The 14802-nt window shown below is 45.5% G+C and overlaps 1 protein-coding gene across 1 annotated transcript; it reads right to left on the reverse strand.

The window, feature by feature from the left end:
* Positions 1-153: 153 nt before the first annotated feature.
* On the reverse strand, positions 154-12296 carry ITFG2 (integrin alpha FG-GAP repeat containing 2). The gene is made up of 12 exons (XM_082751824.1): positions 12154-12296; positions 11576-11671; positions 11107-11148; positions 10225-10396; positions 9764-9903; positions 9258-9406; positions 7931-8025; positions 5365-5418; positions 3137-3228; positions 2511-2628; positions 1743-1916; positions 154-1594 (listed from the first exon to the last, which is right to left on the reverse strand). Exons 1-12 carry the CDS (start codon positions 12247-12249, stop codon positions 1449-1451), a joined length of 1374 nt encoding a protein of 457 aa, XP_082607950.1. The 5' UTR covers positions 12250-12296; the 3' UTR covers positions 154-1448.
* Positions 12297-14802: the final 2506 nt, after the last annotated feature.

Below are 14802 nucleotides of genomic sequence, written 5' to 3' on the forward strand. Positions count from 1 at the left end.
AGAGAAACTTCCACTGTAGTTACAGAAGCTGCCCTCTGTAAAGCTTTTATACACCTGTGAATGCGAATTGCAAGGAAAAACTACAAGCCCTTCTCCCACATAGGGCCTACTCCAGCAATGGACCTTTTGACCCAAATAGCAGGACACTTCTTTCCTCCATACAAAGTTCATTCTTCCTGTTAGGGCTGCTCTTGGATGTTTTGCAGAGCATCACACACCAGTGTTTCACAAAACAGCCTGCAAGATCTTTAAATGTCATTTACTAACAGAAGACCACTGAATTAGTTTTATTTGCTCTCATATCCAACCCTCTTAGGATGCCATAAGGGTGAAAGACTGCTCCATCCATTATGCACAACCAATAAAACATTACAAAGATGTGAAAGGGTAATAGATGCAACACAACAGGTTGTTCCCATCCTAATAAGCTGATATAGGCAAGAGGCAAGCTGAGGGGAAAAGCAGAACACCAGCAACATGTGGAAAGGCACCCCTGTGCCTCTGAATATGAGCAGCCTGGGTGAGCAATAGCCTTTTCTAGATTCTACACGTACATGCAAGCAAGTAGAACACACCTCACTCCAGGCCACTTTCTTCATTTGTGCAGGACTCAAAAAACAGCACTGCACTCTCCAAAGACAGCAGAAAGTTTCACATTCCCACTGCTATGGAACAGACAAGCCATCACAGCACCACAGATTCTTCTCATTACCCAGTTCACAGGTGTTTTACTAAGTCACAGCCATCTCTGGAGTCATTCTGCCCAAGAGAATGGAGGCAAGCAAGGCTTCTTGAGTACAGCTGTGGTTTGCTGGAGCTGTTCTCTCTTGACACTTTACATGTGCAATTTGTGGTTCTTCTCACTCATGTCCCTAGCTCCTCAGAACAGGAGGTGGTTTGTGAGCAACTTTTTAATAGGACAGCAGCAGAGCAAAAGCAAACAATGCTTGGGTCTACCTTAAAGACAAACCTAATGGTGGAGAAGGGAAAAGCCCCAGCCTGCTCACTCCCTAATTCAGTTCCTCAGTTTGCAGCTCTTTTTATGAACTAAGAAGTAATCACTAAAGCAGTTGTAAGAATAAGCCATAACCAAGATGGAGCTTGGCCATTTTCTCCTATCAATGTCCTTAGTACTCCTCCACAGTCACCCATAATGGACTTTCATTAGTAGAGAACATGGAATCTTACTACAAAAGGCCAATGAGCAACACACTAGATTCCTGCTGTCCTGGTAGCTTTCTCAGCTAAAGTCAAATCAACTTGCCACCTTCACTGAAGCCTACAGCCAAGCGCTTCCCTCCATTCAACCTGGCCTGTACACCCTTTGCTGAGCAGAGGCCTTGACAGAGGGAAAAAGAACAGTCTAATCTTCCTGAGGTGTGAATATTCGATTCCAGTCAGAGAAGAGTTTGTGTTGGGATGGAAGATGTTAATCTTTATGTGACTTGTTATAAGGAATCCAGGAGGGCAGTGTGGTAGGCAGAGTCTGTTCCAGCAGGGTCCTGACACTGTGCAGAGACATTACGCTGATAGTGCTCAGGAAAATACAGTGTTTTGTGAATCAGATCTTTCACTGCAGAAACGTCATCTTTATCTACAGAAAAGAGAAAATTAATTGACAGGGATTCTCAACAGTTAGTAGCCCCGCTCCTCAAGAAGTACCTAGAACTCTAGTTCTCAGCATCTGAGAACTTTCATCTTTTTTTTTTTTCCTGTACACCCCTCACCCTTTCTGCACTCACCCACACCTAGCTCCTTCAGAAGACTGGCAAACTCTGGGTCATCCTCCAGGATTTTTAACAGGTTGGTGGACTCCATTCTCTCCAGCTGCACATCCCAGTAGATGTAGATCTTCTGATTGAAGCTGACATAAACCAGGCAGGGGCTGTTGCATCCTCCTTTGCATGCATAGAGGCCTATGAAAAGCAGAAGTATGGAGAATGTGGCTACTGCCCACAATACAGAGAAAGCAAATATGCAACTTCTCATGATGAGAGAACAAAGATGTCAGCATAAAGCAGTGAGCACCCTGGGGGGAGAAGCAGAGACATGGACTTAGCTATGTTAAGTCGCTTTGAGAGAATCCGAGTAGGTGTCTCTAAACTATGTTATTAATGCATGGAACCTGGGGATTTGTGAGCTGCTTCTTGCAAGTCTGAGAGAAAGGAATTAGCAAAGTCAGGATTCAGGCTGGTTCCATGGGGTTCCTTATCTTCACCTGAGAACAGCTTAGAAGCCCACAAATTAAAAAGCAGTGGGGAAGAGAACACTGTAGCACTCAAGTAGGACAAGAAAAAAACAACAACCCTAAACCAATCAGAGGCATACCCCTGCTCACCCCTGATTATCCTAGATCCCAGCAGATGGAAGACCAGCAGGGCCTCATGCAGTATACACACCCTAGAGAAATTCCTCTGCCAACAGACAAAGGATCCCAGGTTCCCCAGAGGACGTCAGTAGCTTTGATGGAGAAATGCTGTGAGGGCTGTCTTTGCCACCAGGATCCTCACCTGCACAGAAGGCACTGACATTCTCATCTGCTTGAAATCTGGCAACAGTTCGATTGTGGTCAATGATGTACGTCTGACCATCCCATGCACAGGCAATCACCTCCTCGTGCCCATTGCCCTGCAGGAACCATAAGATCTCTTATTAGCACAAACATCAACAATTCACAGAGATAGTCAGGAATCTTTCCTGCTTGTTCAGAGACAGAACACTACTAACTGAACAAGTTACATCACTTTTCATTTTCTTGGAGACCATCTCCTCTCTATCATAAAGATTATGCATCCTAAGAACCTGCAGACAAATTGGGTCATTGGTGGTTTGTAAAACCATTCACCTTTGAAATGAGACAGAAGAGCAGCTAGGGGATGGAAAAGTTCATAGCAAGGTGCTGGGTTCACTAGGTCATACAGGCAGCCACAGTTCAACCTCTTGCAGGGAGACAGACTGACATGAGTGCAGAATGCACTGGCACAGTCAGAACCACTCTGTGTCATCCTGAGATAATCCCAGCAGTTCTTCAGCTGAGTCATGCTCCCTCTGCCCTTTCTAAATTCACACACACAAAACCATGTTGAGTTTTTGTCTTCACTCCTTCCCTCCCAGACCTATTCACAGAGGTACTCACAGTAACATCCAGCTTTTCCAGAGCAAACAGCTGGTGATCAACCTGCACAGACCAAAGCAGCTTGTCTGCCCCTTCCATGAGTTTCAGTGTCCCTGAATGGGGAAGGAAGAAAAAAAAAAAATTGTCTTGAAAATATTAAAAGGTAGCACAATTTCTGCTAAAATTAGGTCCTCCACACTCTTCCAACACTTGAGGTCTGTGTATGGAGGGGAGGGCATGGTACAGGCTGTGGCTGATAACAGACAGTCTCATTTCTGGGAAGGATGGCAGTCTATTATCTTGTCTGCAGTAACAGAAAACAGAAAGGAAAAATGGAAGCAGCAGCCCTGATAACTGGATGCTTTCTAAAACAATAAAATTGTCCAAAACAACCTCTCCCTGAGTACAATATGCCAACAAGTCTCACATGAGACTACGTGAACTAGAAGCTTCTCAGCATGTCCCACAATTTCAAGAGAGCAGGTAACAGCTGAAAGGTCACTGAGTAGTAGTATACACACACCCTCTTAGATGCTAAAACCATGCTGGACACTTAGATCATACAATTTTCCTACTACCCAGAGATTCTGTGATAGTGCCAGAAAGTGTGTTGGAGGGTGGGGGGAAGTGTGTATCTGTGAGACAAAGTCTCATATAAGATAAACACCAATCTATCCTCACAGTGCCCTCCAGTCTCATTAAAGCTCGTGAAAGAACCATAGCCACAAAATAATCAGAAAGTTCCTAGCAGGACAACATATGGCAGGTGGACATCTAGCCTGAGCAGGCCAGCCTGTCTGTCTGGGAAGAGATAAGCACAGCACCTTGACTCCACACAGTTGGACAGAATCCCTCTGTTCAGCTCATTAGATTAAGTCTGTCCTATCACTGGGGAAGGATCTGGAACACAAATCTTAGGAGGAGTGGCTGAGGGAACTGAGATTGTTTAGTCAGGAGAAGAGGAGGCTCAGAAGAGACCTTTGACAGTTGGACCAGATGATCTCAGATGTCTTTTCCAACCTTAATGATTCTACGATTATTGTTCTCTACAATTACCTGAAAGGAAGTTGTGGGGAGCCGGGGGTCTCTGGACTGCTGGAGCGGCCTCTTCTTGCAGATAACTAGAGATAGGACAAGAAGGAATGGCCTCAAGCTGCACCAGGGGAAGTTTAGGTTGGAAATTAAAAGACATTTATTCTCAGAAAGAGCAGTCAGGCATTGGGATGGGTTGCCCAGGGAAGTGGTGGAGTCACTGTCCCTGAGGGTGTTTCAGGAAAGGTTGGGCCTGCTGCTTAGGGACATGGTTTAGTGGGTGATATTGGTGGTAGGGGATGATTGGAGCAGATGATCTTGGAGGTCTTTTCCAACCTTAATGATTCTGGAATCCTCAGTCAGTGACACAGCATGAGAACTTGGCTCAGGTTTCTAGTCAGCCTACATGAGGCCAGCTCTTCTTTACCAACACTTGAGTTCCAGCATCCATTTCCTTTACTGCTTTTGGAAATAACCCAAGTCTCTTCAAGTACAAGGACACATCTCTGCTGTGGTTTAGAGGCTCTTGTTTACATGAATGGCACTGCTGAACTGGCATCACAAACAAATGTTTAAAGTAAGCAGGCAGCTTGAGAGTAAGCAGATATACATGTAAGTTCTAGTCTCATCCTCCACCTCAAGCATGCCTCCACCTCAAAGCATGCCTTTGGGCCAATGACCTAACCTTTTCATTCTCCAGCCTGCTCACAGCAGCAAGGCTTTAATAGTTCTATCCCCATAGGCCATGGGGCCAAATGAGTAATTAATGTTTGTAAAATGCTTTGGAATCAACAGAGGAAAGCACTGCAATAGGGAAAGAAAAAGGCAGATACTAACAGATTGAAAAAACAAGAAGTTTCCCAGAAAGCACAAGCCTGTGCAACATGGGACCCAATTCAATAAGGGACAGAAAGACATGCTCAACTTGAAGATGTTTCATCACATCCTCAGATACAGGCATGTGATCACACACCTGGTTTAAGTGGGGGGCTTGCTTACAGTGACACTCTTACATTCCTGTCTTTGCTTTCATGCCTAAAGCATGTCAGCTAAAGGAGCTGTGGTAGAGTCTCTTGCCTGCCTCAGGAAGCACTTCTGAAGCTCTGTTCCCTCTCCTTTCAAAACCAAAAGGGCTGAGCACCTGTCTCCTACCTGGAGTTAGTGACAGGCCTTGGCTACCCCACAGGCCCACTTTCCAGGACAGTGGTAGGACTTACCATCCAGAGTACAGAGGGCAAAAAGACCTGAGCCACTATTCTCACTGGAGCAGCCTGCAAATACAAAAGAGAATTAAAGGAGTTGATACCATTTTAAGAGCATTGTCCCCTCCCTCTCTTGAAAAAAGATCCAAAACAATGAGCTGACTCATACTGCCTCCTTTTTTACCCAGCCTGGACATTTTGCATAACAGATATCTGCAGTCTTGCAACCCATCCTGCCTCATGATAGCTTTTATTTGTGGGGCACTACTGTCTCAAAACCCAAGAATCTAAACTCTTTGGTTTGCACTGACATAGGCATATCTGGCTCTGCTGACTGCTTCTGCAAGTCTATCAATGCCATGCATGTACTTCCAGGCCCTTGGCAGTTCTGATTGTACTGAACTGCATCACATCCTCTCCAGGCTCCAAAAACACACAAACAGAGGCAGGACAATCACTAAAGTACAACATGGAGAACAGCCTATGTCAATTGAGTGTTACACCTGTACCCTTACTGTTTTCTTCAGGGGCAGGAATGTGGATTTTGGCTGTTCCAGGAAGAAATGCAGAGGTAAAAAAAAAAAAAAAAAAAAGAGAGAGATTCTGCTAGGAGGACTACAGATCAGTCACATTAGCACAAAAGCACCTCCTTTGCAACTCCTGAATGAGACTGTGGAGATGATGCTACAAACATTATTGTTTTCACTAGAGCAAAATTGCGCAGAAACTGAGGTCCATTCTCACCAAACACTGGTTAGATGCTACAGAGCCCTTGCTTCATGAGCAGGTTAGACATCTGCTTCCATGCTCACACACCCAGCCCTGGCTTTACTGGGTTATGCCCCTACAGCTGTGAACTTCCTGCAAACAGTATCCTCTCCAAGACCTGTAACACACGCAACTGGGTGCAGGACAGCACCAACAGATGTGACTAACTGAACCTGAAGGAAAGACTCCCCTGACCACCACTTCAATATACTCTTTACCCGTCCACCAGTAAGAAAAGACACGGAAGGTCAGGTTTTGAAATACAACACCCGGTCGGGGAAGATGAGCTGTATTCAACTACAGCTGCATTTTATCCTTGGAGTGACAATGTGAAAGGAAACACTGTCTCCCTAAGATCTAAGATCTTCCTACACAGGAAATCTGTCAGTCAGGGGCAAGCCATCAGAGCTGAAAGCAGCTTAGTGCTTCCCACAGGCAGTTTCCTCAGAATGACACTACTGCAAACTTACCTTTGCCCATGCACAGCTTCAGGCTACACCCTACACACTCCCAGAACACAGACTACCCTATTTCTGCAGATGAACTTAAGGTGAACAGTTGGATTGTTGGGTGCTCTATTACCTCTAACTAACATCTATCCAGACAAGCTCTGTTCCAAAAGATCTGCCGTGCCTCCTTTACGAACTGGTCAACATTGCACTCTTTAGTTGCTTCACTACTACTGGGCCCAGCACTAAGGGGCTTTTCATAATATTTTCCTCATCCCTAATTCTGCATGCCTTCATTTTTTACAGGCTTCTCTCATTACATGCAAGGTTTTGTATGTGTGAAATAATTGATTTCATGCTCTGTGACTACGGTGCTTGTAACAGTATCTGAGATGCTGAAAAAATGACAAGCTTAGGAACTGGGTAAGAAAGGTACTCTGGGGAGGGGGTGAAAGGCGGGTTTTCAGTGGGTTGTCCTTCTTCCCCAGCTCTAATCACATTGGACAGCCTAAAATCCTCCCCAGACAGCACTGTAGGGGATAATACTTGGACAGAACAAATGCAGCTGAATTCTAGCCAGCTGCAGACAAGGACGGAAAGTGATCTGTGCTTGGAATCTTCTTCTTCCTTGCATTATGCTCCAAGCACGGGGTGATACCTGCATTCTCCATAGGTATCAAAACAGGGTTCAGTATGTGGGCCAGGCACAGGCCACGCCACAGAGCAGTTGCACAGGGGAAGTGTTGGCAGAGTGTAAGACATGTCTAGATGTAACAGCAGTGTGTTAGGGCTGAGAGAAGACAGCAGCTGTGGAGACTTTAGGCACGATAGCTGAACAGAATACATTGAAAGGAGACAGAGGACAGTGATATAAATGAAATATGGAAGCAGCTCTGCAGGGGTTAGGACTGCATAGATAAAGGAAGAGCAGGATCTAGCTGCTGGAGGACAGGTAATTAGGAATCAAGTGCTGTAAAGCACAAAAGCAAGAATTAAAATTAGGCTGTGGAAAGAAAGAAATGCATCTAGGGAGTAAGAAGGGCGTAAGCTGCAGACATGCAAAAGCAAGGATCAAGGACAACTGCAGGGCATAGAAGCCATTCAAGACGAATAAATGAAAGCCAGTGGAAGCTGCAGAGAAACTATTGTGCTGGATGAAGAGTAAGCTAGGGAAGGACAAAGGCTATAAAAAGCTCAAAAGCAACCATTTGGCTGTCCTTCTTTGGAGGCTGGCCTCCTGTTCTTGCAGCTACCTCTCAAAGTTATTACTTTTCAGCCACAGGCTGATTTCATGATGGACTGACGTATTGAAAAAATATCACAGACAACTGTTGGGCTAAGATCCCAAGCTTCAAGCCTCTCACCTCGGCCAATGCTACCAATCAGATGAGTAGAAACATTCTTGTTGTGAATTCGGCCAGATGTTTGGTGGAGAATGACATCTCGAACAGGGGCTTCCCTAGGGAGAAAAGTGGCAGGCATCAGGAAAGGTTAGGGAACCGTGCGGGGGGACTGTACCAGAACAATCTCATGAGCAGTGTACTCCAGAGCTCTCCAAGTCCAGAGATGGATTGAGTCTGTGCATAGGCTAACAGTTCAATGAAATACTCAGAAATAGTCTGCTATCCCAACAGCAAAAAACGACACAGATTGCTCAAAGTGGCAGCCATTTCGGTCATTAGCAGAGCAATTATTTGCTGGGAAAAATCAATTAAAAGAATGCATGCCACCTCAGGAATGAAAGACAGTTGCTAATGCTTAAAAAATAAAACATAATGATTTGATGCATCAGCAAACTGAAAAGAACTCAAAAAAGCCAATAAAACACCTATTCCAACCAAGGGAAAAAGAAAAAAAAACGTGTTTTTTGTTTGTTTGTTTTTATATCATTACTGTCACACAAGCCTGGCTGCTATTCATTCAGGAAAACTGTCTGTCTGTGGTTGAACAAATTGGTCACAAGTCATGTATGGGCCTGGGTCCTGGCTAGGAGGGTACTCATGTTCCACTAAGGTCTCTGTGACATCAAGGAGACTAGCTCCTGGTCAGTTGATTTTCTGGTTCTGCCTTAAAGTTTCAGAAAACAGCACAGGAGCACCTGAATTCCCCACACTGATCCCTCTAGGGCTAAGGAAAATAACCTCACTGCTCATCCTGCCTTTTATGATTGTGATTTACAGCACTGGCTGCCAGGGTCTCCATTAGAAAATCCTACAATCCTACCTTACTTGGAAAAAAAAAAACAGAAACAGTGAACAAACCCTAATTGTAATTCTAGGGATTCAGATTAACTGGCCTTGTCTCAGCCTTTCATTAACCACCCTTCCCACCATTAGACAAGTCCCCAAACTGCCTACTCCTCTTTCTCTGGAAATAAAGGTCACTGTCTTTCCTGTTTTAGTCCTCCAGTACAGCCCCCCTCAGTAAACTGCTTTTGCTATCTCTCTTTGTCCAACCCAAGGAGAAAAGAGTGAGACTCAAGGAAAACAGCAGTATTCAACTCTGTGATAGAGAAGTGAATTCATGGGTGCAGGTGGGCTTAGTCATAAACTCCCAGCAGCACACAGCAAGTCAGCAGGCTTCACCAGGACAGGTAACAGCCCTCTCCGAAGGCTGGTGTGGTGGTGCCCCCTTGTGACAGCCACATACAGCGGAATCTCTGCATCCACCACGTGCAGTTAGGCTGTTCACCTGCTCGAGGCAGAGCTCTCCCGTCCCTCGGCTGCAGGCTGCTGCTCCGAATTCCAGGTGCAGAGCAGAATGGCATAACCGCAGCCCGGCTGGGACACCATCATCTCCGGTAAGCCATCAGGGCCTGGGTTCACAGAAAGGCTGTCCACCTGTGGCGGCACAGGATAAACACGGACAAAGACTGAGAACCTTACACAACCCCAGAGCTCTCCACTGTGTTTGTGTGGATGTAGCAGATTTTCTGACAGAAGCTGAACAAATACAGATAGAGGCAAAATATCCAAGTTAAAGTAAAAGGTATCTTCCCTACCAAAAGCCACTTAAGAACAGCCTAGAGGACAATGCTCTCTGGTTAGGTGAGAGTAGCTGCCCATTTCCCAGACCATCCCATGAGCTTCCCTGCAAGCACAGGACAACCACGGGGCAAATCTCCTTTTAGGCCATCAAGATGACAATTGGTGTGTTGATAGGACTGAAATTTTGTGCCTCTTCCCCAGTTTCCTTACCTGACCTTCTAGCAGCCATTTCTTCAGCAGGATCAGCTGCCCAGAGACATGGTCTGAATTCTCCGACAGGTCCTCCCAGCGGAAAGCACGCACCACCCTGTCAGTGTAACCTACCACCAGCTCACACTTCCCATCTCCATCTGCAGGGGAGACAACGAGATAGATAGGCTCTCTCAGGCCTTCATAACCACAGGACCCCTAATATTCAGAAACCACTGCCCTGGTTTCCATCAAGTTGCATCCCTGAGGATCCGAATCCCGTTAAGAGAACTTGCACTACAGGAAAATTTCTGAAGTTCTCACTCCTCTCCTCAAGGACTTGTCTGTGTTTGTTAAAACATCTGTTTCAGCAAAGTAGTCATTTTCCTTCTATGAGTCCTGCACACTTTCTCTCTCCCCTGTCCCAACTCACACCCACAAATTCCTTCACCCTGCACTCCCACCCCAGCTGCCCTACTCACCAATGTCACTGATCAGCATGACCTTGGTGTTGGCAGGAATATGCTGCTTGAACACTGGCTTCTGCTCTTCTGCCAACTCATGGTGGCCAGAAGCATCTGGGTGTTTTGAAGGTGGAGAAGTCAAGTCAAAAAGATGAAACCAGCCTTCTGCACTCACTGCCACTACAAGATTCTAAGAGAGAAAAAAAAAAAGTCAATTGGTCAATTGATTTTATTTCTCTTTTAGAAACTATAGAAGCTGTCACTCAGCTGGGCAAGGGAAGATATGAGAGTGAATCCATCAAGATCAATGACTCCTACAGGGGATCAGAAGATTTTTGGCCAGCATACAAACCACTCAGGTCCTGTAGGGTCCAAACTTCTTGCTCATTCTTGTCAAAAGCCTAAGATATCAAGATGATGTGTGTATGCAATCCCCAGTGTACAGTTTCCTCAATCCTCACTTTAGCTATGCTCCACTCTAGAGTGTGCACAGCTACAGCATTTTAGGCAGGGTGCCTAAACTAGGAGCTTTGGTCATGGGTTTAACTATCAAAAAAACAGCAAACCAGCAAAAGGAGTTATATAAACCCAGAGAAATTTACTTGGAAGTCTGGAGTATTCTGTGGCTCAGTCTTGTTTAGGTGACCTTAAACACACACAAACAAGTAGCAGAAGGGCCATGACCACAGCACAGATCAGTGCAGAGCAGGATAAAAGCCACTGAGGAAAGGGAGCAACCCTCAAACCTCTGAAATCTCGTGGCACTTGCATAGGGAGACGTGCTAATCAGTAATATTTTCTGAAGATAGGATGTATTTCTTTGCTCTCTAAGACCTGCGTATGGATCACACTGCCCACATGCCCCACAGACACAGCTGGGGACAGTTTGGCTGCTCTCACCTTTCCTTTATTGCATACATCTCCCACACCAACGCACGTGAGCTGCAAGAGAAAAGAAGGCCTTAAGAGTCCATCCATGAGAGAAGGCAATGCAAGGCAGCACTTTCAGATAAACCCCTGCCCCACCCCCTCCTCTCCTCATGAACAGTCTCTTTAACAGCTTCTTCAAAGACGAGATAGCATAGCCAAAGACAGAAACACATCTGCCACACAACAACCCAGAGCTCTGGAGCAAAACCCACAGTGCACAGGAACAGGGTCAATGTAGAAGCCCAGTTCCTGTGTTCATTCAGTGCTCGTCATCTCTAACCACAGGGCTAGCTGTAAGCAAACGCAGGGTCTTTCATTACCACATGAAAGGCATCAGATCCAGTTCTTGCTGCCACTCCTCTCTGGTCTTTAAGTTCCCAGGCAGTCAAGGACCCACACCAAACAGCCCAACCATTTAAAGTTTTGCCAAAAAACGAACCATTCCTTGGCAGGATCGCATAGTCCACGGTTTGCTGTCATCGTTCTTGTACACATAGAGCTTCCCATTGGTGTCTCCTACCACCAGCTCATTCAGCTGTACGAGAGAACCGGGTTAGTAGGTAGGAATTCACAATTACAGCAAGGCAGCACTCCCAGCGCAGTGAGAATTACAGCGATCATACATTAAAATCACTCAGCGGCAAGAATCGGCAAAGCAAAACAAGAATTAGAGAAAGGCTTGAATCAATACAGAAGGTCTGGGGGAAAAAAAAATAATAATAAAAGCCCTGATTTTACTCTAGCAGGTAAAACAGCAGCAGAGTGGCTCCTTAGAGCAATGCCTGATTATTCACTTCTTCTCCAGGCATTGTTTCAGAATCCTGCCGCTGCCTGTTTAATGCCGTGCATTAAAAATAAACAACCACCACGACTCCAGCCTCCACCCTTTTAAACAGCGTGCATTTCCACGCTCCCTGCGCCCACCACCCCACACAACACCCATCCGCACACCCATCCCCGCGACACCCAGGCAGGGCGACCCCCAGACCCCTCTCCCCGGACCCCCCCGCCCCGCACCGTGTCGTTGTCGGCGTCCCCCAGGCAGATGGCGTGCGGGAAGAGGCTGCCGCCGAAGTCGAGCGCCACGCGGTGCACGTAGCTGACCGAGCGCATCCCGCCGGCCTCGGGGGGCTCCGGGGGGGGCTCCCGGGGGTTTCGGGGGACTCCAGCAGCACCAGGCCGCGGCGGAGGGAAGGGGCGGTGTGAGGGAGGGAAGGGGCGGTGCTGGCAGGGGCAGGGCCCTGCTGGAGGAAGGCTGGCAAACCGAGAGAGACAAGAGGCGGGGGGTTGGCGGAGGCAGTGCTGTAATGGTTTATTTCGTTGTTTTTTTTTTTTTTTTTTTTTTTTTTTTTTTTTTTTTCTGTAAGAGCGTAAGGAATAGTTAGTGCTTGAAGCTTACATGCAGAACTTCGGTTATAAATGCTAGCATGCTGTTTTCTGCCAGCAGCCAGGCGCATTTTTTACAGATAGCATGGAGCCTCCTTTCCACTGCCCAAATACAGCATGCTCGCTGGCCTGGTAAATTTACATTCTTCAACACTTTAGAGTTTCATACGGAATAACAGTGAGGGCAGAACGGCACTTCCACACCTGCTCACATCCAATGCATCCATCATCGTCCATAAAAATCCCTGGATACTTCTACTTAACACAATAACCCTGCTTTCTGCTTTCAAAGACCCCTTGCTTTAAACTGTCACCCACGTGAGGTTGTTTCTTTTGTTTGTTTTAAACTGTTATTCAAGAATTAGAAACTTATTAGGATTTTACCCTATTCTTGCTTTCCCAACAACAACAGTTTCAGCCACAGTTCCCATTTCTCATAAAAATTGTAAGCAGATCAAGGCATCCCTGCTGGAGAAAAAGGGCTCTTGCTTGACATTCCTGCTCCCCGTTCTTGTAGTCTATTGTTCTGTATTCCTGTCTTAAGAGTAACTCTACAAAGCACTTCTTTAAGTTGCCTGATTCACAATACAAATTAAAGCGCTTTATTTTCACTATTAGCATTACCAGCTACAGCTGAAGCTTGGCAGCTTTTCTATTTCTTTGCAAGCGGTATACCTCATAGGAAAGAAATCTCTATGGCTCCTCTATCATCTAAGAGATGAGACAGGAACCTGACTGTTCCAGTTTTGTTACTGTCTTTTCTCAGTAAGATTTTCCCTGTGTTTCGCAGTCTCTCACACGTTGAATTTGTTGAAATGATTCTACTTAGCTATTCGGACTTGTTTACTACCGTGCAGCCAGAAGGGCATGTCTTTTGCTACTTTTATAGACTGCATGTAAAGCTCCTGTAACATAACAGGAGGTCACTGGCATGGATTTTTCCATCTTGATTCAGTCTAAAGAAACCCATGTATTAAATATTCTGTTTTTCCTTTTTCCTGGGTAGTGACAGGCATTATCAACCCATTAGCTTCTTTTGTAGGACTGGAAACGATAGCCTTTTTTCTTAGCTTGATTCCCATCGCTGTTTTTGTCTTGAAATCCTCTAACTTCAATGGACAAGATGCTCTTCACAGCTTGTTGTAACCTAGTTGTAACGTTCCCTTCAGAGGTAGCTGTATTTTGGTAGAAAGCAAAGCTTTCACGTATGCAGAACTGATGATGCTACAGAGTCAGAACTCATGAAAAGTACCTACATTATCTGGTGATTGTAACTTTCCTAAATAACTAGTCTGTGATAGATAAAGTCAAGGAAAACAGCATTTCCTTAAGTGTGATGACCTACCAAGCACATATCCTGCTGCTTTCTCCTACCTCTTCCCACCCTGAAGAATCTTAGGGCATGCAGAAAGCAGTGCAGTTCGCAGATCCCTAAGCTAGCTCCAACCCAGCAGCAGGTGGTGGACTTCTCATCTTTGGACTGGGGGCAGGAGAGTAATTTAGGCTTACCGCTTTAGTGGTAGTTAATCATACAGGTCCCAGGCCCAAGCTGTCTCTTCTGCAGATGCAGGTGCTACAACCTCCAGTCCTATAGGAAACCCATGAATGAATGCTCCCTTTTTTTCTCCCCCTCAGGAAAGGAGACCAGGAATTCAAAACAAGAATTCAGATATAATCAGATTTAAGACAGGCATATTCTTTGCAATGTACAAACAAACCCAGCCCATTCCATGCCATGGGAAGACAAGACATCCTTCTCAGTGCAGAAGTCCATTACCTGAAAGGAACAGATAAAGCTACCTTCCTTCTGCAAAGCAGGCAAAAAAAATAGTCCCTGCTGCTAGAAGGTTTTGGAACAGGACAGTAGAGATGCCAAGTTTAGCATTACATCACAAAATAAACAACAAAGTTAAGTTTGAATACTCCATTCCATACCTGCAGAGAGGGGAGGGGAAAAAACAAACAAACAAAAATACCCAACACCTAAACCCCACATACTTCCCCCATTCCCCACCTCCAAAAAACAAAACAAAACAAAACCCACACCACAAAACCACTAGCAAAAAAACCACCCAACATACTATATAAAGAAGCAGGAGGATACCAAATAGCTTCCGTGTGAAATGAGGATCATTCAGAAGTTTGTAGTTCATCAGGAATTATAAGCATTTGCAACACATTTCAACTATTATCACATTTTCTCCTTAAAGCCAGTTACTTTCAGATATAAATCAGTATTTTCCTGGTCCAGTTTTACAACAAAAAGAGGAAAGAGGAATA

This window comes from Aythya marila, assembly GCF_965140915.1.
Source record: "Aythya marila genome assembly, chromosome: 1".
NCBI lineage: Eukaryota > Metazoa > Chordata > Aves > Anseriformes > Anatidae > Aythya > Aythya marila.